At 41.5% G+C, this 25,000-nt stretch overlaps 1 protein-coding gene across 1 annotated transcript in view; it reads right to left on the bottom strand.

Annotated features, from left to right (window-relative positions):
- The window catches only part of RETSAT (retinol saturase), a 549,255-nt gene that overhangs the window by 80,079 nt on the left and 444,176 nt on the right, over positions 1–25,000 (bottom strand). The window contains exons 10-11 of the mRNA XM_044055153.1: positions 19,938–20,104; positions 1,012–1,171 (exon numbers count right to left, since the gene is read on the bottom strand). Coding sequence (XP_043911088.1) covers positions 1,012–1,171; positions 19,938–20,104 — 327 coding nt within the window. The remainder of the gene's footprint in view (positions 1–1,011; positions 1,172–19,937; positions 20,105–25,000) is intronic.

A 25,000-nucleotide genomic window follows, 5' to 3' on the forward strand; every position in this document is an offset into this window, starting at 1 on the left:
CAGTTGGGTGTACTAGTGGGACTGCATTGGCTATGCTTCAAATGGCTTAACTGTTTTACTGCCTAGAAGCAACCTACGAGTCTATGAGGCCATGAACTGATTAGGCCACTGGCCTGTTTAAGCTGCCACTCAAAAGAAGGTAAATGGTTTGTCCATGCAAACTGTTAAGAGAAGGCAGCCATTTTTCCACTACACCATAAACTGACAGATGGCCACCACTAGTCCACCTATGTTTATCAGCTGACAGAAGGTCATCTGGCCTGTCTATACCATCTGGTGATGCAGGGAGGCCATTAGCCCATCTACCCCTCCCACTGACAGAATGCACCCAGAGTCCCTCTGCACCACCAATAGCTGTACACAGGCCTTCCCTCCTCCTACCGCCTCTTCACACAAATTAACTGACCATTGCCATCTGGATGGTATTCAGTGCTATCACTCTATCCAGAAATGATTTCTGTGACTTTTTAAACTTTCTGTCTAAAAGTACTACCCTTATGTCAAACCTCTTCAGCTAACACATATGTCCCCCTCTGTCTTTCTTCTAATGCTCCTCCTAGGCAACACTCTACTTCTCCTATGGATTATTTAAGGCCATATGATGTCATTCTGTTTCTCTTATCCTGCAGTGAAATACACACCACTTTAACAGACTCGCCATAAAATGATTCCCCACCAATCAGTTGACATACATGATTCCCCGCCATCCTCTGCACCAATCAGATGTTTTTATGAGGTGCTCTCCTCAGCTGCCATTCGATTGTGTAATATTTGGGCCAATCACGTGTTTTACAAACCCACCTAGCATTTTATCTCTACATAATAAAATACGTACTACTGGTATGTATTAATAAAAAATATATAATAAAAGAGATGAAACCAATATTCAGCATAAAATGCAATGTTTTACCTCTGCCTAGCTATATCACCAATTTTTTAAGGTAAAAAGAAACCCAAAGATACAAAATGGTGACAATGACTACGTGAACAGCTTGAGAATATCAATCATACCTGTCAGATAAAGGTTTTTGACTGTTGTTTCACCTCTTGTAGCAGCAATGACTTCCAGATTAAACCTCCCAAGAGTGTGTTCTGCCCCATACATTGCACCTCGTGGCGAACCAAGATAGTGCTGGTTTGTGAGGGGAGTTGCTACTTCCATGAAATCAACCTGCCAGTGACAAAAAAAAAATAACAATAACTGCATAAAGTATAATATAAATGTGTGGTATCAGGTTTACATTTTTGTGGTGAAACTGTAAATTGTTTTACATAAAGTATAATATAAATGTGTGGTATCAGGTTTACATTTTTGTGGTGAAACTGTAATGTTTTAAAATGCCAGACCTTTTCATTGCTTTTCAGAGATTAGCTTATCATTGTAGTTGCTATGCACAAAATCACTTTCTCTTACTGAAATAAACTTGGCAGCTAATTAATATTCTGACTAGAAATAAATTATTATGTATGAACTACAAAATACACACCTGAATACCTGTCGGCTTTATGAACTCAGTAAATGGTGCACAAACAACTGAGACATATGCAAAAGACAGTAACGCTGTATGCACATGCACTAAATATTTCTGAATAGCGATTATATTAGTGTCAAAGGAAAAATATACTTTAAAAATGATCAAAACATGGTAGGTTCAGGTTAAGGCACTTTAATCTTGCAGCAAGGAGACAAAAACGTGCTAATACAGAGTTTGTCTAACCAGAAACAGGAAATACTTTCATTTTTATACATTCTTAAACTGGTTATGTCCTACCATGCTGACGTAACAGATTACCACCTCTTTCATCATCATCTGCTGACCATCTTTCCCATGAATTTCTGCTGATTTATCAATTTTTATGTGAAACTTCCTGAGGAAAACAACATGGCCTTGATTACTCCCAGTTAGATATGTTATGTTACCATTCAAGATACTATGGCTAATTCAAGCAAAATGCTAGCAGTTCATTTCTCTAATAATCCTTTGTCTACTTTAGCTCTAAGTTACTACAGCTGCACAGGTTCCCATCCTTCAAACAGAGCTGTTTGTCTAAAATCATTACATTTATAAAATAAGGCATTGTTCATTCATTCGCTTCTGACCTAGCAGATAAACACCTGCTTCTCAAGTACATTTCCAAAAGGCATAAACATGAATATTGCTGTGCTAGCAATTACTAGGTCAGAGGGCAACTTGCAAGTTTCAGAAAGCATACTGCAGTTTTCAAAAAGCATCTTTTTCAGTCTCATATGAAACTCAATTTGTATAAAATACAGTGTATGAAAAATAGAATGAGAAGGGTATTAAAATACTTGGTTATTAATTGGCATTAAGCGTACACACATTAATACATATTTTTCTAACAATTAGGTATTCCGGCATTGTGCCTTCTGCACTCAGCTGTCATTCAAAGTCAACTTCCCTGCATTCTTTTCCCTATATCAACATATGAACAGCTCAAACAATCACATCATTCTGGCTCTGCGTTTCTTTCTTTTTTTCTTCTTCTTCTTTGATTTGGTAATGCCCATGTACTGGTAGCCAATATCACTAGGATAACTAGGCATAAGGCAGACTGTGTTCCACTCCTTTTCTGAGAAATTAATACTTCCTATGGATGGCTACCAATTACGACTGGATGCATTTAAACCTACAGTCAACAGAACAGTCATTATTGGGTAGAGGGCAGTTAAATCAAACCTTCTGCAAACAGAAGCAGAAATTTTCACAAATACAATACCCCCCCCCCCCCCATTCACCACAAGCAGTCCTTAGTGGCTCAGTTTCTGTTCTTAAAGAGTTACTGGTTTCCTATAAGTCAACTGAAACTCCTCACTTGGCTTCCAAGGGGGTACTGGTGGTTCCCAGAAAGTTGCTGAAACCTTCCAGAAATTACTAACGGCAGCTGAGGACAGGACCTGGTAACTGACCAAGGACTTCTGGGAAAACCTAAACCTGACAACATTTAAAGTGACCTTTGAGACCCATTTATTCCACCAAGCCTATCAAGTCTTGAAGGAAATGGCCAGCTTGCTTTACCCATATTTTAATGCATTTATTTGTTGTATTTTACAAAATGTTACCTCTGTGTGGTGCTTACTGATAAAAATACAAATAAATATCTGATCATTAATGCTCAACATGCCCTAAAAGCAAGACAGAGGAGATGCTCGCATCTTCTGCTGTGTACTTCTTTATTAATTATTAAATTAATTTTCTTATCTACGTTTGTTAACCAGGCGAGTGAGTGAGCTGGTCTAGAGACACTTTCAATGAAGAGCAAGGTAGGTAATAAACACTGAAAATACTGTACATATAACAAAAATTATAATAAGCAATTGATTGCATGGTACGAACATTAATAATAATGTTAAATGCAGGTGGTACATAACCTGGACTGTCTTCTTCTTCTTTCAGCTTTTCCCAGTCAGGGGTCGCCACAGCGGATCACCTGTCTGCTCATGATTGGCAATGGAGTTTTACAGTGTCGAGTTGCCAGCCAGGCACCCAACCTTCCACAGAAGGCGCACTCATGCCTAGGGCCAATTTAGAGTGTCCAATCCACCTAGAGCATGTCTTTGAGTATCAATGACTTAAAATGAAAGATTAAAATGTTGTATAGTTGGTATACAGAGATAGTAGTTGAAAACAAAAGCGACAGGAATAATATAACTGCACAGTGTAGATGCATATTAGATGTATATATCAAAGAAAGGAATACACACATAATAACCCCGCATCTTAATACCCTGTTCAGTCTCAGCCTCTCCACAGGATATGTGCCCATAGAATGGCGCATGGCAACTGTGGTCCCGCTACACAAGGGTGGGGCCACAACTGGCCCTGGGAACTACCAACCAATAAGCCTGACCAGTCTGATCTGTAAGGCTATGGAGCGAATCATTATGGAACTCATAAATGGAGAGATTGTGAACCTCCAGTCGCTGGACCCCACACAGTTCGGCTTCGTCAAGGGCAGATCATGCCTCCCGAACCTGGTGGATTTCTTTGAGACAGTTACTCAGGCTATAGATAAGGGAAAGGAAGTACACACGGCTTACCTTGACCTTGCTAAAGCATTTGACAACATTCCCCATTCAGGTATTATTGATAAGCTCACCAGCCTGGGCATAAACCCTTACGTCACAACATGGATCACAAACTGGCTCTCAGACAGATCCCATAAAGTAAGAGTAGCGGGATCTATGTCCGAATCCAGACCAGTAATGAGTGGTGTGCCTCAGGGCTCTGTCCTGGGGCCCCTCCTGTTTGGCATATATTTCTCAGAAGTACAGGCATGCACGGAAGGGCTGTGGCTGACTAAGTTTGCGGATGACTGCAAACTGGGTGCTATAATAGAGTCTCCAACTGACATGGAGATCCTCCAGAAGGGCCTAAATGAGACTGATGCATGGTGTCAAAGCCATGGTCTCAAGCTAAATGCAAAAAAATGCGTAGTAATCCCCTTTGGAAAAAGCAGAGTACCCGCAAACTACAACATAGGAGGTAATCCCCTGAAATCTGAAGAAGAAATAAGGGATCTAGGGACCCAAGTAGATAGTCAGCTTTCCTTTGATAACCATGTTGCCAAAGTGGTTAGAAAATCCTTTTATGTGACCCATCTGATCACGAAAGGGTTTGCATCAAGATCTAAGGGATGTAATGGTGCCCCTCTACTCTTCCCTCATCAGACCCATTATTGAGTACAATGCACCAATTGGAATGTACCTGGCTAGACATCCCCAGCAGCTGGAGAGACCACAGAGGTACCTAACCAAGAGGTTTACTGGCCTCAAGCAGTTGCCCTATGCTGCACGATTGAAAAAGCTAGGACTGTTCTCTGTTGCATACCTCTTTCTCAGAGGCGATCTCTGTCTAACATACAGAGCCATGTCCAACCCAGAATTGTTGAACATGCTTCATCTTAGCAAAACCAAATCTACTCGAGTTACACGCTCTAGGGATATAAACCTCAACACAACAATGAATAGAACATGCTGGAGGGATAGATTCCCTTCGCAGAGACTTCCCTTACTATGGAACAGGGTCCCGATCTACATAAGACAGAGCCCCTCACTATCACTCTTCAAGAGGAACCTTGATGGGTAACAGAAAGTTCACACCGGGGATCACACCAACAGCACTACTAGACAGGGGCCAAGGGTACTAGCTGCTAGTACAAGGGTCTAGGGAACTACTAAATGGGCGGTGAATACCATACAATGTGGCTGGGCTAATATATGCCTTCGGGCAGATAGCCCAGTACCAACCTATGAACCTATGTATTCATCATTTGCATGTGTAACATGCCAGTAAAATAGTAATATGTTTATGTAAATTAGTAATAAAGTACAAGTGATGTATATATTAAAGAAAAAGAAGAATCTTTGCAAATTACATAATGACAAAAACATCAAAAACCTCAAATGAAGCAAAAACTGAGTAATAAATAAAATAAAAAAGTACATTAAGTTGCCCAGGGAGGTGCAGCTGTAACACCAACATGTTAGTATATGTAGCAACCTATACCAGCTGCACGCATTTTTATGTGGGCAAAACTGTATGGAGGCTTAGGGAAAGAATAGCTGAACACATCAGGGCCATTAGAACTATGGCTGTTCACAATGCATTATATAGACACAGTACAACTTGAATTAATTTCAAAAAATGTATCTTCTTTGTGATAGATAAAGTAATGTGCAATGAGAGAGAGGGTGATTTGAAATTAAAAGTGGAAAACCTTGAGATTATGTGGCAGTTTAGGCTTAATTCCACACTTCCCCAGGTTTGAATGACAGTATTGCTATTCTTCCTTTACTCAAGAAAAAAGCAAGCGTCATTTAGGACACTGTCTGATACTTTAAATATTCTTATGATGTTTGTTTGTTTGTGTCTTTTGGCTTTTCCTGGTTAGGGGTCACCACAGCGGAACTCCGGTCCGCTAATGACTGGCAGTTGATTTTTACGTACCGGCTTGCCAGGCCTGACACACAACCTTCAATGAAGGTACACCCATTCACGCATGTCTCCATGCAGAAGGTGCTCTAGCTGAGAATCGAACCGGACCGCGTCTTACTGTGAGGCGACAATGCTACCGCAGCACCACCACCGCGGGTATTCTTAAGATATATATATATATATATATATATATGTATATACATTGTCTCTATAGTATTTTTGAGTTTGATGACTTTTTGTCGTGCAATCTTTTTTAGTATATAGTTTTGTATTATCTTATAATATTAGTGGGTACTATGTTTTTAAACCTCTGCATCTACTATGTGACTATGTGTGGATTGGTCAGTTGTTAGGGGAGCATGTTATTTAAACTGTGTTTTTATTTCCCAATGTTATTCTGATGAAGCCATTTCTATGGTGAAAGCGCTTAGTCGTTGGGACGTTTTGTCTGTATCAGTGTACCATTAAATTGGTGTTCTCACGTTTGAGTTTGGATTTTTTATTTTAAATTACATAATGAGTTGGATGAAGTAAGGAAGCTGCTGGGTTAAACTGGGGAATAAGTAATGAAGTGGCGGGTAAGGTGGTATGCAGGCATGACTGTTGGCCACAGTCATTGACCACTTTATTTTTATAAGGTGAATATTGGGTTGATTGTAGAACTGTAATCAGTTATCCAGTTTCTGCAAATTGTTAGAAGGGAGCTCCAGCAAGAAGAAGCAATTTTATAAAAGGTCTTTTCACCTATGGCTAGTTGGGGGGGGGGTAACTAAAGTGTTCCACCTTGGTTTGAGTGTAGTAAACCAAGCGGTATCATGGCTAAGATTTCTTCTTCTACATTTGCACCATGAAGTTCATAGGTTTATAGGTAGGTACTAGGTTATTGGCCCTAGGGCAAAAGTGAGCCTAGCCAAAAATTTTGTGCTATCGACTCCCTCCCAAGTGGTTTAGTTACCTGCGCCCCTATTGAGCAGGGCCACACAAGTGATTCCCGGGGTGAATTTCCTGTTTCCCATCCATTCATCAAGATTTCTCTTGAAGAGTGCCAACGAGGAGCTCTGCCTCAGATATATGGGAAACTTATTCCAGAGCAAGGGGAGTCTCTGGGACACAAATCTGTCCCTCCAACACGTCCTGTTTATTGATGCTGTCAGGTTTATATCCCTTGAGCATGTAGCTCTGGTGGATTGGGTTTTCCTTAGGTGGAGCATTTCTAGCAATTTGGGGTTTGACATAGCCTTGTAGGTCAGGCAGAGATCACCTCTGAATAGCCAGTACGTGACCGAGTACAGTCCAAGTTTTTTTAGCCATGGCCTAGGGCATCTGTTTAAGGCCTGTTATCCTCTTTGTGAAATACTTTTGTGTCCTCTCCAGTTGTTGCAGATGTCTTGTTAGGTACATCCCGAATGGGGCATTATATTCAATAATGGATCTAATGAGTGATGAGTAAAGGGGGACAATAACTTCCTTATTCCTAGATGCAAACCCCTTTGTGATAAGGTGGGCCATGTAGAAGGATTTTCTAACCACTTTGGCAATGTGGTTGTCGAAGGAGAGGTTACTATCTACCCGAGTCCCTAGGTCTCTTATCACACTCTCTGTGATAAGTGGGCTGCCACCTATGTTGTAGTTCATAGGTACTTGGTTTTTCCCAAAGGGGATAACAATGCACTTTTTGGCATTTAGTTTGAGGCCATGGTTTTGGCACCACATATCTGTATCCATAAGACCCTTTTGAAGGATGTCTACGTCAGTAGGAGTCTCTATTATGGCACCCAGTTTGCAGTCATCAGCAAACTTTGTGAGCCATAGTCCCTCCATGTTTGCTTGTACCTCAGAGAAATAGATACCAAACAGGAGGGGTCCCAAGACTGAGCCCTGTGGTACACCACTAGTCACAGGTTTGGAGTCTGATCTAGCCTTTCCTATTCTCACTGAATGGGTTCTATCCGTGAGCCAGTTAGCGACCCATCTTGTAACGTAGGGGTTTATATTTAGGTTGGTGAGTTTGTCTATAATTCCCGAGTGGGGAATGGTATCGAAGGCCTTTGCAAGATCAAGGTATGCTGTGTGAACCACCTTTCTCTCATCTATTGCTTTAGTGACCATTTCAAAGAAGTCAACCAGATTTAGGAGACATGACCTTCCCTTTACGAACCCAAACTGGGTGGGGCCAAGGGTTTGTAGGTTACCAATGTCATTGTTTATGAGCTCCATGATGATGCGTTCCATGGCCTTGCAAACGAGACTCGTCAGGCTGATGGGGCAGTAATTCCCGGGGTCAGTGGTTGCACCTCCTTTATGGAGTGGGATGACTGTTGCCATGTGCCACTCTGTGGGCACATAGCCTGAGGTGAGGCTGTGGGTAAACATGGTATTAAGGTGAGGGGTTAATTAATTTTGGAGCTCATGTAGCACGCAGCCTGGGATGCTGTCTGGGCCCATGGATGCTGTGTTTCTTGCCTTGGAGAGTGCTGTTTTCACCTGGGTGTCTGTGATTTTAGGGGCAGCACAATCTTCTGGCATGGATATGAGCCCTTTGGGGGGGGGGTGAAGTTTGCACTGAGCCTATCTGCCAATATATTGGGGATATCAGTTGGGTCCGTGAATTTTGAACCGTTATGCTGTAGCTCGGAGCACATCTGAGAGCTGCTATTAAGGTTTATGACATAGCTAAAAAAATGCTTTGTGGTGGTCTTTGATGTCTGTTGTGATTTTTCTTTCAAAGCTCGCTTTAGAGTTTTTTATGAGGGTTCTTAGTTTTTTGCTAAGGTTGGTCAAGTAGCCCCTCCATTCCTGGGTTTTTACTTTTTTTTGCAGTCATTTTTTCCTTCTGTTATAGAGCTTGTTTATGGCCGGGGTCCACCAGACTGGTTTCCTCTTTTTGGAGGAGTGGGTCTTGGTCTTGTTCGGGACAGCACGGTCTATGCACTCATGTAGATGCTTGTAGAGTGGTTTTGTGTAGGATATAGCAGATTCAGTCATATTGACATTCTGTGTGGGAGTAACAAAGTTTGCCACCTCTGTCTTGAGAAGCATAAAGTTTGCTTTGGAGAAGTTTTTCACCATGGTTTATTTTGGGATGGAGGATGGGGATGGTATGTGGATATCTAGGGTAATGAGTTTATGGTCAGATCTGACCAATGAGGAATTTACTGCAGGAGTGGCGCATTTGTCCCCCATGTTGGTGATGACCAGGTCAGGTATATTTTTACCTCTTGTGGGGCTGTTTACAAGCTGGTCCAGAGCATTGGAGTTAATGTATTCCAGGTATCAGTATTTTTGTAGTTTTCCCAATTGATGTTTGGGTAACTGAAATCACCTAGTATATAAGGGAGTTTGGTTGGACTCTCAATTTTTCCAATACCTCGAGGAAAGTGGAGTGAGTGTCCTGGGGCAGGGAAAGTGATCTGTAGCAAGCTACAATCTGTATTGCAGTTTTGCCCATTGTCAGTTGCACTTGAATGATCTCCGAGACATCATACTTTGTAATTAGTCTGCAGGTGTGGTTATCCTTGATGAATATTGATACGCCTCCTCCCTTTGTATTTCGGTCCGGGTTTTGCAGCCGAAATGTGTGGTATGAGTTGTAGCCTCAAATCGCTGGGGTGGTCTCTTGAGCCTTGAACCTGGTCTCAGTTACTGCACAAATATCGATGTTCTCCATGTTCTCCATACCCACACCTCCAGGTTGGTGGCAAAGCATGAAGCATCAGAGACTATCCATGTGCAACTAACAGTGTGTAAAACTGACTTCCAGTTTATAGCCTGCTACAGACCACCCTCCCAAACTCAGGAACCCCACTCGGCCTTTCTGAGAACACTGGAAAATATGAAGGTCTCTCCAAACACCATTATATTGGGCGACTTCAACTACCCAAACATAGACTGGGAGCATTACTCTAGCTCCAACTCCCTAGCCCAAAGATTCCTAGAATTTATAAACTCAAATGCTATGGAACAACTTGTTACCACTCCCACAAGAGGGGAAAACATACTGGACCTGATCATCACCAACATGGGGACTCTATGCTCCAGACCAGAAGTGTATCCCTCACTGGTAAGATCAGACCATAAACTAATCTCACTGGATATTCACATCCCGATCCCACCCCCTGCCCAGAAAACCACAGTGAAAAACTTCTCTAAATCAAATTTCACACTCCTCAAAACCGAGGTGGAATCCTTCAAAGCCCCCAGGCCTATGGAAAATATGGCCCAGACCGCAGAATCCTTTATAAACACATTCTATGAACACCTTCAGGAATGCATGGATCATGCGATCCCAAATAAAACCAAGACCCAATCCTCCAAAGGCAGACGTCCTGTCTGGTGGACCCCAGCCATAAACAAACTATACAATAGAAGGAGGAAGCTAATAAATGATAGAGCAAAATCCCAAAAAGGGAAGGCATCACTGATCAGTATTAGCAAAAAACTACGGGCACTCATAAAATTGTCTAAGGCCAGCTTCGAGAGAAAAACTGCACAGGACACTAAGGATAATTACAAGGCTTTCTTTAGTTATGTTAGGAACCTGGGTGGTAATTCCCAGATATGCTCAAAATTAGTCCAAAATGACAAAAAATACACTGAACCCACAGACATTGCCAACATCCTAGCTGACAGGTTCAGCGCAAACTTCTTCCCCCCTCCCCACCAAAAGGGCAAATATCTATCCCAGCAGATTGCTGCCCTCCTTACATCTCAGATGCTCAGGTAAGAGCCGCCCTCTCCAAAGCAAAAAACACAGCATCAATGGGACCAGACGGTGTCCCAGGCTGCGTCCTACATGAACTCCAAGAAGAGCTAAACCCAAACATAAAACTACTGTTCAATCTCAGCCTTACTACAGGATATGTACCCAAAGAGTGGCGTACAGCAACAGTGGTCCCTCTCCATAAAGGTGGTGCCTCAACGGATCCTGGAAACTATCGCCCCATAAGCCTGACTAGCTTGGTCTGCAAAGCTATGGAAAGGATCATCATTGACCTCATAAATAAAGATATTGGGGACCTACAGACACTGGATCCTACCCAGTTCGGCTTTGTTAAGGGCAGATCCTGCCTCTTAAACCTGGTTGATTTCTTTGAAACAGTCACCAAGGCCATTGACGAAGGGAAGGTGGTCCACACAGCCTACCTGGACCTCGCAAAAGCCTTTGATACAATACCCCACTCGGGCATTATAGATAAGTTCACCAGCTTAAATATAAACCCCTATGTCACTAGATGGATTGCAAACTGGCTCAAGGACAAAACCCACATGGTTAGAATTGCTGGAGCCATGTCAGACTCCAAACCAGTTACAAGTGGTGTCCCCACAAGGCTCAGTCCTGGGACCTCTCTTGTTCGGTATATATTTCTCGGAGGTACAGGCCAACACGGAAGGACTGTGGCTGACCAAGTTCGCAGATGACTGCAAACTGGGTGCCATAATCGACTCTCCAGCTGACACAAGCATCCTCCAAAAGGGCCTCATAGAAACAGACAGCTGGTGCCAGAGCCATGGCCTCAAGCTAAATGCCAAAAAAAGTATAGTCATCCCCTTTGGCAAAAACAAAGTGCCCACAAATTACCACATAGGTGGTAATCCATTAAGTACAGAAGTAGTAATTAGGGACCTGGGGACCCAAGTTGATAGCAATCTATCATTTGACAACCACGTGGCCAAAGTGGTTAGAAAAACATTTTATATAGCCCACCTAATCATGAAGGGATTCACATCTAGATCAGGGGAGGTCATCGTGCCTCTTTACTCATCCCTCATCAGGCCCATAATTGAGTACAATGTCCCTTTTGGGATTACCTTACCAGACACCTGCAGCAACTGGAAAGACCCCAAAAGTACCTCACCAAGAGGATCAAAGGGCTCAAACAGATGCCATATGCTGCCCAGTTAAAGAAACTCCAGCTCTACTCAGTGGCATACCGCCTGTTCAGAGGCGATCTGTGCCTGACATATAAAGCCATGTCCAACCCGGAATTAATGGACATGCTGCACTTCAGAAAATCCAAATCCCATCGAGCTACGCGCTCGAGAGACTTGAACCTCAGCACTGAAATAAATAGGACATGCTGGAGGGACAGATTCATAACCCAGAGGCTCCCTTCACTCTGGAATAAAATCCCAGTCCAGGTTAGGCAGAGTCCCTCATTGGCTCTCTTCAAGAGGAATCTTGATGAGTGGATGGGAGATCGTAGGTATACCCTGGGTATCACTTCTGTGTCACTGTTAGACAGAGGCACAGTATACCAACCTCAAAAAAGGGCATAGCAAAATAAATTTAAAATGGTTGGCGAAAGCCAAACACATTCTGGCTAGGTTTATAAATGCCCTAGGGCAGATAGCCTAGTATGAACCTATGAAGGAGTGCCTCGAGAGAGTGCATTTTGATGTTTAAACTCCTAGAGTTTAGCAGCATGACCCTCAGTTTATTATCGCTAGCACTTGTTACGGTGGTAGATTTGTTTTTTGAGCCTTGCCTAAAAAAGGCACTATGGGAGTGGCAAGAGCCTTTGCAAGTATCCTGAATCCCAGGGGTGACAGGGGCAAGCCATCTGTGGTGAAGCATCAAGGCTTGTCGAGCATGTCATCCCAGGCAGACAGATACTGGATCCCCTTTGAATGACACCAGAAACGTAGACAATTGTTGAAATTTATCATTTTTTTCCTTGTACTGTGGTATCATACTTGGTGAGGGTAAGATGCTACTCAGGGCTAGGGTCATACCTGCCTTGATTACATAATAGGAGAGCTTTTCTATGTCCCTTTTCATGTAGTCCAGGGAGGTACGTCCCAGGTCATTCACACCAACATGGACAATGACAGAGTCGTATTTGTACTTGTTGTGGAGTGACCTGCGTGCATGGGTAATGTGGCGGATTCTGGCACCCGACAGGCAACTGACATTGACTTTCTTTTTATCCAGCCTGGTGAGAGGGATATCGGTGTGCCTAACTATGGAGTCACCTATTACAAGTGTGTTAGGTATGGTGTTTTGCCTTAGGGGCTGTGGTCGTGCGGCACACTGGTTTTTGTGGTTATGTGATGACTGCGGTGTGTTTGTGGGTGCAAGTTGCCTGAGTGTCTGCTTTGGAGGTCTCTGTTGCTTCTGCAGATTTTTATTTAGAGCCTCCGAATAAGTATTTTTGTACCTATGTGTGGGGTTAGCAGTTGCATGTATGGTGGGTCTATGTGTAGTAAGTGGTGTGCTGCAGGTTAGTACCTTCTCCTCTTGACTGTCAGTTCCAGTCGTGACTGGAGACAGCTTTGCCTTGAGTTTGGCTATGTAAGTGCATCTCTCGCAGATTTTGGTGTCTTGTGGTAGGAGGAGAGGGTTGTCTGTGTACATGAGGCAGTTGTGAAATTGCCTCAGGATGTCCAAATCCATCAGGAGCACAGGAGAACAGACTGGGACCTGGCTCTTGGACATGCCTTAATGGGTTATTCTCATTTACCCGGTGGGGAGAGTAAATTGACTGTTTCCTACAAAACAACTGTTGGGGATCAAGTAGTATAGTTTGTTAGTGCTTCTGTCTCTTTTTAGGGTAAGTGCTAGTCTGAAAGCGCTGATTTGAGTGCTAAATCTGGAAGAACTGGCTAGTACTAAGGGAAAAACTGAAGAGTAGACTCAGTGGTGCCGGCGATAGTTTAACCCTAGGTAACCGCTGCTGTGCTATGCGCAAAACCGCGCAAATTAGGTTTTTATATCAAAAAGATTAAAGTGATAGAGATTAGCCTGAAATGGCCAATAAAACTACAGTTTCTGGGCAGAAACCATTCCTCCAAGGACAGGTAGGCTGTTCAGATCTCCTCACTCTCACTGGTGAACAAAGCAACTTCCTTTTTGCCCAAGTAAGTTACGGCCAACACAGAAGCTTAAACACAGTTCAGGTATCAGCAGGTATCTGAAACTGGACTTTTCTAGCTCAGTAAGGCGGGAAAATAGCAAGATTTTTTTTTTCAGGAAGACAGTGGAAACAGGTGAAAAAAACAACTTTTACAGTGCAGTAATGGCTGTCGCACGTGAGTGGGAAGCCAGAGATAACTAAAACATACAATTTACAGCAAAAATGACTTATTAAAATATGCACGTACAAATACATGCAATTTTCAGTATAAAATGAGTGTTCTGAGAAGCAATAAATGAATGAGCGTTTAGGCAGAAATAGCAGTAAGCAATCAAGGAAAACCAAAAATGGTACTTAAACATGCCAAAGTCTCTCCTTTTGTCTCTCTGGCATTGTAGGTCTCTGCAGGATACCTGGGCAGGATCTGCTGAGCTTATACAGATGCAAAAATCACGCAAATGCGGTTTTTATATCAGAAGATTAAAGAGATAGAAATTAGCCCAAAATGGCCAATAAAACTAGTTTCTGGGCAGAAACCACTCCTCCAAGTACAGGTAGGCTGTTCAGAGCTCCCCACTTTCACTGGTGAACGAAGAAACTTCCTTTTTGCCCAAGTAAGGTATGGCCAACACAGACGCTTAAACACAGTCCAGGTATCAACAGGTATCTGAAACTGGACTTTTCTAGCTTAGTAAGGCGGGAAAATAGCAAGATTTTTTTTTTTTCAGGAAGACAGTGGAAACAGTTGAAAAAACATCTTTTACAGTGCAGTAATGGCTGTCGCATGTGAGTGGGAAGCCAGAGACAATTAAAACATACAATTTTCTCTGCATAATTCACAGTATTTAGAAACAATGTATTTATGTAACCTGGACTGCATATTACCTTTGTTAAAACAACAACAAAAAAAAGCAGAACATGCAAGTGTGTTTAGAAAAAAGCATACATCAAGCCACAGACAATTAAGAATTTAGAATATGGTACCTCTTTAATGATATTGTGCATAGAGCTCCTAATGATCAAACCCAAAGAAAATGTGCTGTAAACACTTTGAAACCATCAGCAATGAAAACAACTCCAACACAAGAAAATGTCCTTTGCCTTGCCCTCTAACAGAAATAGAAAAAAAAAAACAGACAGTGCAGTTTAACAAGTCTGAAATGTGGTCAGGCAGAGTACAGCTGGTTACCTATTGAAATTTGTGTCATCTTAGAAATTCATTTAGTCAAACGGGCAACTCTTATTCCAAACAATATGGTGACTTAACAGAAATGATGTTAACACATTGGCATGTTGCACACAAGTAGCTCTAGCTTAAAAATACAGTGACTTAATAGGTACATTCTTATAGGGGCCACACCATACATTACTAATAAAGTGGCGATGGATATGCTGCATATACAAGACATTTAGCAGCTTTTCTTTTGCTAAATTAGGATTACTATGGCACAAAACTGAAGCATCATGCATTCAACACACTGAATGATCTTGCAAAAGAACATGGTTAAAGCATACGAACAATATGATTATTTACAAAACATTTGGAGATGTATTATTAGCAAAAATATGCAAAGTCACTTAAGTGATCCTCTGAATCTGTCACAACTGTTGAAGCAGTTAAGTGTACTGACCTTGAGCTGGAAATGGGAACAGTATGTGAACACGTGAAAGGAAAACTTTGAAGCATATTTATTGGAACAAGCATTGTAGCGTTTACAGTCACCAGATAAAAATGAAGCAGGAACATTCAAGGTCTGTCACTGCAAACAGATGGACTGGGACCTCCACCCTTGTCTCTAATGTTCAGCTGAAGTAAGTTTTTGATAGTTCAGGTACAGCTTTCTTGGACATTTACCTGGCTTTTATTGGCTCAGAATGGTTTTATTACTGGTTCTCAGGAACATTTCATCCAGACTGACACTCATCAGGAACCAACCATGTCTTCCATTTCAACTGGCTAAGGTGCTTTCTCTTTTTGTTTGCACTGTGTAGGATTCATAGTTCAATAGACTTGTGTACTTCAATACGCATGATGACCCACTTTTTACTCTACTGTACCTTCAAGCTGACAACCTGACCTGTTTGAAGGTTAGGTGTGCAGAATAAAATAAATTTTAAATGTTTTTGTATGAAGCTTTAGCATTTGGTCATTTTGTTTAACATCGTACAGAATTACTTTAGGCACAGGTTTTGATTCCAATATTGGCATGTCTTCCAAACATTAGTGATGAAGGGCTTATTCTGGTGGTACTATGAAAAGGAGGGTGGTACTATACAAATGAGGTTGCTATGCCATGACAGCTTTGTAAGGATCTCATCACATCACTATTTTCTTGGCTGTTTGTACTGCTTTCTCATCTTCACCACTGGATTATGGATAGTGAGGACTTGGCATGAAGTAGGTGAAAACATTGGAAACAGTGTACCATTGTCTGCAAACAGTTCAATAGGTAGAACATAGCATGAAATCATTGTATCGAACAGCTTGAAAACATGGTCTCAAATATGGCAATTATTTGCTGGTTAACTGTAGTTGATACACAGATTATTTCTATATCATGAAAGTAATAGTCTACAACTAGGTAGCTTTTGCCATTAATCTCACACAAGTCAGTACTTGTCTTTTGCCATGGACCCAGAGGTAGCACTGGCACGAGTGGTTCTTGTCTCGCTGAAGTTTTATACGGTATACAGAACTGACACTTGGGTATCAGGTTTATAATGGCTCGGTTGATGTCTGGCCAGCACACTGACATTCTGTCTCTTTCTTGTCATTTGATAACACCCTGATGATCTTCACATAGTTGTCACAGCATTTCTGCTCACTGTGATTAGGGTACTACAGTTCTGTCTAGATATAACAAGTCATCATGCTCTGACAACTGTGCTGTAACTATATAACACTTAATGCACAAGATGGTTGGTGTGTAATGATTTGCCCTTCCATTTTGCATGCACAAACACACACATATTTATTTATACATAAATATCAATATATATATATATGTATGTATATATGTGTATATATATATATATATATATATATATATATATATATATATATATATATATATATATACACACACACATACACACACACACACATATTTATACACTATGTAATATATTCCAACAACGGAGTTCCCATGAAAGTTCCTTTGAAAGTATTAGCTCCTACCCACAGATCAAACTGTTTTATAAAGGTACAGTAGATACAGTTCTAGAAAATGTTACATTCAAATGAAATCTATTTCAAAGTACCGATATGGAGGGACATACAAACCTGCTTTTTTAGCTGTTTAAATATCAAATAAAAAAAAAAAAGAACCATCTTCTAATGCCATGTCGCATTCATAATTTTGCAAGCATACTAGTGTTCTAAGAGTTGTGTCATGTAATGTTTTAAAGATTAAGGTATGCACAACTTGCCATAAATAGGCTTAAGAAAAATAGAATGCAGACTGAGATCATTTTAAGTGCTCATTGTATTCCAATGCACTATAATTTGGTATTTACCAAGTAATTTTATTATACAGCTTGTAAACTTCAAACAAATCTCCTTAGGTATAAGAGCAAAATAAATTATTATACTCAGTGAAGGGTCTGGCATCAGATCTATATATCCTCACAATAAGAGAAGAGGCTCTGGTTTCAAAAGATTTCAGAAGCATACCCATAATTCTTAGAGCTCTTGTACTTGCTATATTGTCATTGTTCTTAAATGAATATTTATTATTTAATACCAAGGCCTTGATTAAATTTTACCACTTCTAGCTAAAGAAGTTTTTAACCACAAGGGGTCTGAAATGGAGTACCTGGCATTTATTGTGATTAGGTGCTAAACCAGGTTCTACTAATCACCTTGAAACAGTACCCAGATATCAACTTACTGAAGATTTAATTAATCTATATCTTCATTACATGTAATAATGTATCCTTTATTGATGTCATCAGCATACTTGGAAACTCAGACTGTGTTGCTGGTAAGTATGACAAAACCATATTAAACAAGACAGGGTCCAAAACTGATCCGTGGAAGACCCTGCAAGATACAGTGGCTGCGGCCCCAAAACTGATTTGTGGAAGACCCTACAAGATACAGTGGCTGTGAGTCCAAAAACTGATCCATGGAGGAACCTACAAGGTACAGTGGCTGTGTGTCCAAAACTGATCCATGGAGGAACCTACAAGATACAGTGGCTGTGGGCCCAAAACTGATCCATGGAGGAACCTACAAGATACAGCGACTGAGGGCCCAAAACTGATCCATGGACAACCCAAGAAGATACAGTGCCTGAGGGCCCAAAACCTATCCATGCAGGACCCTGCAGGATACAGTGGCTGCGGCCCCAAAACCGATCCATGGAGGACCCTACAAGATACAGCAGTTGAGGGCCCAAAACTGGTCCATGGAAGAGCCTACAAGATACCGTTGCTGCTAAGAGCCAAAAACTGATCCATGGAGGACCCTAGAAAATACAGCAGCTGAATCAGAATAATTATCCAAGATTGTTACTTGCTATGACTATGCAGGTAGATGATCAAGTTGCTAGGGAATAAAAAAACAGAACACCTTATTGTCACCAGAATGTCTTGAAGTAGAGAAGTTACTAGAATGACATTATCATATAAGAACAGATGTACAGGACAGGAAGGGGAAGCAGACATTAGCCTCAGAAGTGGACACCAGGCTCTTAATGTAATGTGGAGGGGCGAGGGTCATACTCCTCATACATCTCATAAGTCTTGAAATGGAGGAAGTACTACACAGAACAGTATAACTGTTTGAATATATGCGGCTCAATTCCTCTGTCAATGAGTGAGTGCTTCAGTGTGATATTATTTTGAATCACTCAAGAGGGATATGGTCTGGCTGGGGAGTGGCTTCATTGAGGAAATTGTCGGTCTCTATAGGAGCCTCTTTGTAGGCAACTTATGGACTTTTATAATGGAGAGCATTACATTTATTGCACACACATTGATTCTTTTGAAGATGTGCAGACAGGTGCATCATCTTCTTCTTCTTTCAGCTGCTCCCGTTAGGGGTCGCCACAGCAGACCAACTGTTTCCATTTCTTCCTGTCCTCTGCATCTTGCTCTGTCACACCAACCACCTGCATGTCCTCTCTCACCACAGCCATAAACCTTATCTTAGGCCTTCCTCTTTTCCTGTTAGCTGGAAGCTTCATCCTTAGCATCTTTTTCCCAATATACTCTGCATCCCTCCTCAGCACATGTCCAAACCAACGTAATCTTGCCTCTCTGGCTTTGTCTCCAAACCTTCCCAACCTGGGCTGACCCTCTAATATACTTATTCCTAATCCTGTCCATCCTCATCACACCCAGTGCAAATCTTAACATCTTCAACTCTGCCACGTCAAGCTCTGACGCCTGCCTTTTTGTCAATGCCACTGTCTCCAACCCATATAACATAGCTGGTCTCACTACCCTCTTGTAGACCTTCCCTTTCACTCTTACTGGTATTCGTGCATACCAGTAACATATTTACTATATATATATATATATATATATATATATATATATATATATATATATATATATATATACTACTGCTGTCACTTTATTTTTCTTGAAACAATGTACATAGCAGATAGACATCTGCATGTTAGTATAAATGCAATTTTGATATTTGATGGATATTTTCTTTCATGGAAATTAGGCTAGATATGGATGTTAACATATATACAAAATGCTTCTTGTACTGTAATGTTTTCAGTCCATATAGTTTCATTAAAAGGTGCCTTACAGGATAATTAGAGGATTTTAATTTGTGATATTGTTGTGAATATAAGGTCAGGTACAAGCATTCAGATTAGTAGAATATGAACCAGCTACATGTGCATCATTAGATAAATGCAAATATACCAATGTACTGTGGCAAATCTGCCATCCATAACAATTTACTAAATAAGCTAAGATATTCAGATCAGAAATGCTACACACTTCAATCTGATAAATATACCAATACAGCGAATGCATAATAATTGGGCTAACAGTGCAGGATTTTGAATCTGCATGCTAAGGACCCATTACAGTTGTAATACATTTGAACAAAGGCTCCTCAGCAAACTCCTTATAAGACTTTTTGAACTTTATCTAGCCATACCTTGTCTTTTAGCTGCGGAAAGAGCTCCAATGCCCACTTAAACAGCTTATCGGCCATCGAGTACTTTAGATCCTGATACTGTGCATCCCTCTTCTTCACCGGCTGATTCTTCCACTCCTCAAACCACTCATAACGTGCCATGGTAAGTATCACCATACTCGTCTTCCCTAAGACAAAAATAAACAGAACATAACTGAAGATACAACTTCATTTGTTTCAGTTATTCATTCATGGATTACTTGCTTAATCCAGTTCATGGTCACAGTAAAGTTGGTGCTTATCCCAGCACTCAATGGGTACATATCCGAAGAATGTCATCCCCTAAAGGGGCAGCAATCCCTCACATGATGTGCACAGGTGTCCGCGTGTATGTATGTACACACACACACACATACACACACACACACACACACATATACACACACACACACACACACACACACACACACACACACACACACACACACACATAGGCAATTTGGAGGAATGTGAGTTTCAACTACTGCACATCTTTGGGACATAGGAGCAAACCACAACCTCTGGTGAAAACCTACATAGACACAAGAAAGGCATGTAGACTTCAGACAGAAAGCAACTGTCAAGAAACAAACTGAATAAGAAAAGCACCTTGACCAAGAAATGAACTGAGTAACAAATCACTGTTAAATGATGCAAACCACTGCACTGGTGTACCACCCACTTCATTTCTTCAAAAACATTTCTTGCTGTTGTATGCAGCTGAAAGAAATCTTGTGTTTTGTAGTTCTGACTCATGCATTCATTCATTTGTGAGGAATGACACTTATCAGAGCAGGATGTAACACAGAGGAAATTAGTGACTGTGCCCTGTGTAAAATGTGAATTTTCCATGACAATGGAACTGTGGGTAGTGCTGGGGTGACTGTAAGCTACAGTGGGGAGGGTTACTGAAGGAAATAAAGGGTGGGGGCAGTCACAGTTAGGAAGATATAGGAAAGGAGCCATCTAATCACCACTATAATACGTGTCAACATCTTATCTTAATGCCTCACCCACAGTCCCACCCTGGCCAGCCTTCACTTAAACCAAATACCAATTTATAAAGTATTTATAACAAAATCCCTGCAGTGCATCCATGAACAGAGGTACATACTACAGACATCTAAGTTGCCACAGAAACCTGGCTCCACCAAGAAAAAGAATAAAGAAATTGCCCCACCAGGCTATAACAATATCAGATTAGACAGAGCTAACAAAAAACTGGTTGTGTCACTGTGCTCTACAAAAACACACTAGATATCTCCCTTTTCCCCCACAGCCTGCCAATAACTCAGAAATCCTACAAACCATGCTAAAACTAAACATTTACAATACAGTAGCAATCATAGGTATATACATACCCCCAGGTAACAATGCTAAAACACAGGGAGATCTTCTCTCCTCAAATGTCACTCATGAAACCATAATACTGGGTGATGTTTATATAAACTGGCAAACCATACAATCTGTAATTCCAGTCAATAATATACACTGTACGAGTTCACCCAACTTATAACCAAACCAGCTAGCTATAACAAAGCACAACTAGAGAATCAGCCCTAAAATGCATATTAACATTCGGTCCAAATAAAATGCCATCCTATGGAGTTCTGCCAGAGAGCCTAAGTGACCATTTACCAATCTACACTATAAGCTACCAAAACAACAACCCCAAAAAATGTCACTACAACCTGGCAAGAAAACTTGCTACTTTTCAAGAAAACACTTTTATTAATACACTACACCTCTAAAGTCACTAAAGACTTTCTCTATGGCTGATGCTTTCTCTAAATTCAATAAAATGGACGGCGCAGTGGTGCAGCAGTAGTGTTGTCATCTCACTGCAAGGGGTTCTCTGGTTCGATTCTCAGCTGGGGTGCCTTCTGTGTGGAGTCTGCATGTCCTTCCTGAGTTTGTGTGGGTTTCCTCCGAGTGCTCCTGTTTCCTCCCACATTACAAAAACATGCATCTGGAGCATTTCTCCCTAGGCCTCCTCTGAAAATTGGCTTCGTTCTAAGTTGGACTTTCCCAGTAAACAAATGTTAAACAAAAAAATTCTTCTTAGGTGTTTTAAACATACTAGCACCCATCAGAATAAAAAGAGTCAAAGCCAACCCTGTCCCATGGCTGTCCTTAACAGCTAAGCAAGTCATGAACAAATAGACAAAGCATGGGATGGCTGGACTAAAAATAAAACAGCTCCCACTCTACTGGAAGATAGACAATGAAGAGACCTAACAAAACAACGTATCACCAATGGTAGGAAACCCTACTACTGAACCAATCAAAGCATACACACACTAGTAAGCCAAAACTTTTTTAGGCCTCAGTTAATCAACTGTTAAATCCTAGACAAACTTCACACAACCGACACCAAACACATACAAACAAAATGATATCATAAGACAATCAACTCAATACCGACTTTACACAGACAGTATACTAACTGCCCAGCTAGGCAACTAATAAAGCCCTTGAGGTCCCTACTCAATCAAATAACCTCCTTCAACATTTCTACTTCCAACCAATTCCCACAAACACCACCAAAAAATACCTCAAAAAATCCAATTACATCTGTCTCTGACTGACAATTTACCTGGTGAAAATCTTAAAACAGCATCTGAGGTTATTGCATATGCAGTTTCAATTCTGATAAATTAAGCAATACCTGAAAATAAAACTCCTTCATTATTCATTACTTGACTGTACAAGGGTGGAATCAATACAGATCTTTTAAACTACAGGCCAGCTGCCATTTTATCTCCCTGATCAAAATGTATTCATAAGCAACTTATCAGCTATGTAATAGGTAACCAGCTTTTGGCTTCAACCCAACATGAATTCAGACCCCATCACAGTACAAGTACTGCTTTGCTAAATTCTGCTGATACCATCAACAGAAATACCAGAACTCTAGTTCCCACCATCTTCCTGGACCTATCAAAAGCTCTTGATACTGTGTCCCTAAAACTAATACATAATTTCTCATCCTTAAGGCTCACCCTCCACCTCCTGCTAATTATATACACTAACTCTAAGACTGCACAATATCAGTGAAAGGGCATATTCCCCAAACCCAATTATTGTTCAGTCTTGTACATCTGTTGACCATCTGCTTAACTGACCAAATTGCATTGGCTAAACAGATGTCAACCAAAACTATATTTGACAAAATTCATGGCTCCCATATACAGATATACATGGGTGGTGGCCACCCAACTGAAGAGACAGTACACTAACACCCACTAGACTGATGTCATAACACTGAATTCTCAAATATACAGACATTTTTGCATGCTTCGAGGATTACCCCAGAGTGGACTACACCAACAGCAAGTGTTTTTGCAAGGTGACAAGCACCCCTGCCTCCCACACATAGGTTCATAGGTTCACAGGATGTGACTAGGCTACTGACCTGAGGGTCTTTACAAGCCTTGCCATTAAATCCCAATATAATACTAGATGAGATATAGTCTATGCCCAAGGTTTTTCTAGCAAGGACTGCCTATGTCCAAGAGAGAAGGACTCTATGCTCCACATCAGAAGTATATCCCTCATTGGTAAGATCAGACCATAAATTAATTTCACTGGATGTCCACATCCCGACCACACCCCCAGCCCAGAAAACCACAGTGAAAAACTTCTCAAAAGCGAACTTCTCACTTCTCAAAACCGAAGTGGAATCCTTCAAGGCCCCAGGGCCAGTGGAAACTACGGCCCAAACTACAGAATCCTATATAAATGCATTCTACGGACATCTCCAGGAATGCATGGATCATGCTATCCCAAACAAAACCAAGACCCAATCATTCAAAGGCAGGCGTCCAGTCTGGTGGACCCCTGCCACAAATAAACTGTACAACAGAAGGAGGAAGCTACTACATGTAGAGCAAAATTCCCTTATAGGGAAGGCATCTCTGATCAGTACTAGCAAAAAATTACAATCCCTCATAAAATCCTCCAAGGCCAGCTTCGAGAGAAAAATTGCACAGGACACCAAAGACAATCATAAGGCTTTTTTCAGTTATGTTAGAAACCTGGGATGCAACTCCCAGACTTGTTCTGAGTTGATTCTAAACGACAAAAAATACACTGAACCCACAGACATCGCCAATATCCTGGCAGACAGGTTCATGCAAACTTCTCCACCCCCTCCCCCCCAAAAGAGCAAGTATCTATCCCGGCAGAGGGCTGCCTCCCAAACATTTCAGATGCTCAGGTGAAGGCTGCCCTCTCCAAATCAAAAAATACTGCTTCCATGGGACCAGATGGCGTCCCAGGTTGCGTCCTACATGAACTACAAGAGGAACTAATCCTTCAGATAAAACAGCTATACAATCTCAGCCTCATTACAGGATATGTGCCCACAGAATGGCGTACAGCAACAGTGGTCCCACTCCACAAAGGTGGAGCCTCTATGGACCCTGGAAACTATCGCCCCATAAGCCTGACTAGCTTAGTCTGCAAGGCTATGGAGAGGATCATCGTGGAGCTCATAAACAGACATTGGGGACCTACAAACACTAGATCCTACCCAGTTCGGCTTTATCAAGGGCAGATCCTGCCTTTTGAACCTGGCTGACTTCTTTGAAACAGTCACCAAAGCCATAGATGAAGGGAAGGTAGTCCACACAGCCTATCTGGACCTTGCAAAGGCATTTGACACAATACCCCACTCGGGCATCATAGATAAGCTATCCAGCTTAAATATAAACCCCTATGTCACAAGATGGGTCGCAAACTGGCTCAAAGACAGAACCCACAGAGTGATAATTGCTGGAGCCATGTCAGACTCGAAACCGGTCACAAGTGGAGTCCCACAGGGTTCTGTCCTGGGACCACTCTTGTTCGGTATATACTTTTCCGAGGTACAGGCAAACGTGGGAGGACTATGGCTCACCAAGTTCGCAGACTACTGCAAACTGGGCGCCATAATCAACTCTCCAGCTGACACAAACATCCTTCAAAAAGGTCTCACAGAGACAGATAACTGGTGCCAGCGCCATGGTTTAAAGCTAAATGCCAAAAAATGTATAGTCATACCC

This window comes from Protopterus annectens, chromosome 13.part0, assembly GCF_019279795.1.
Source record: "Protopterus annectens isolate FY-2018-M chromosome 13.part0, PAN1.0, whole genome shotgun sequence".
NCBI classification, from domain to species: domain Eukaryota; kingdom Metazoa; phylum Chordata; order Ceratodontiformes; family Protopteridae; genus Protopterus; species Protopterus annectens.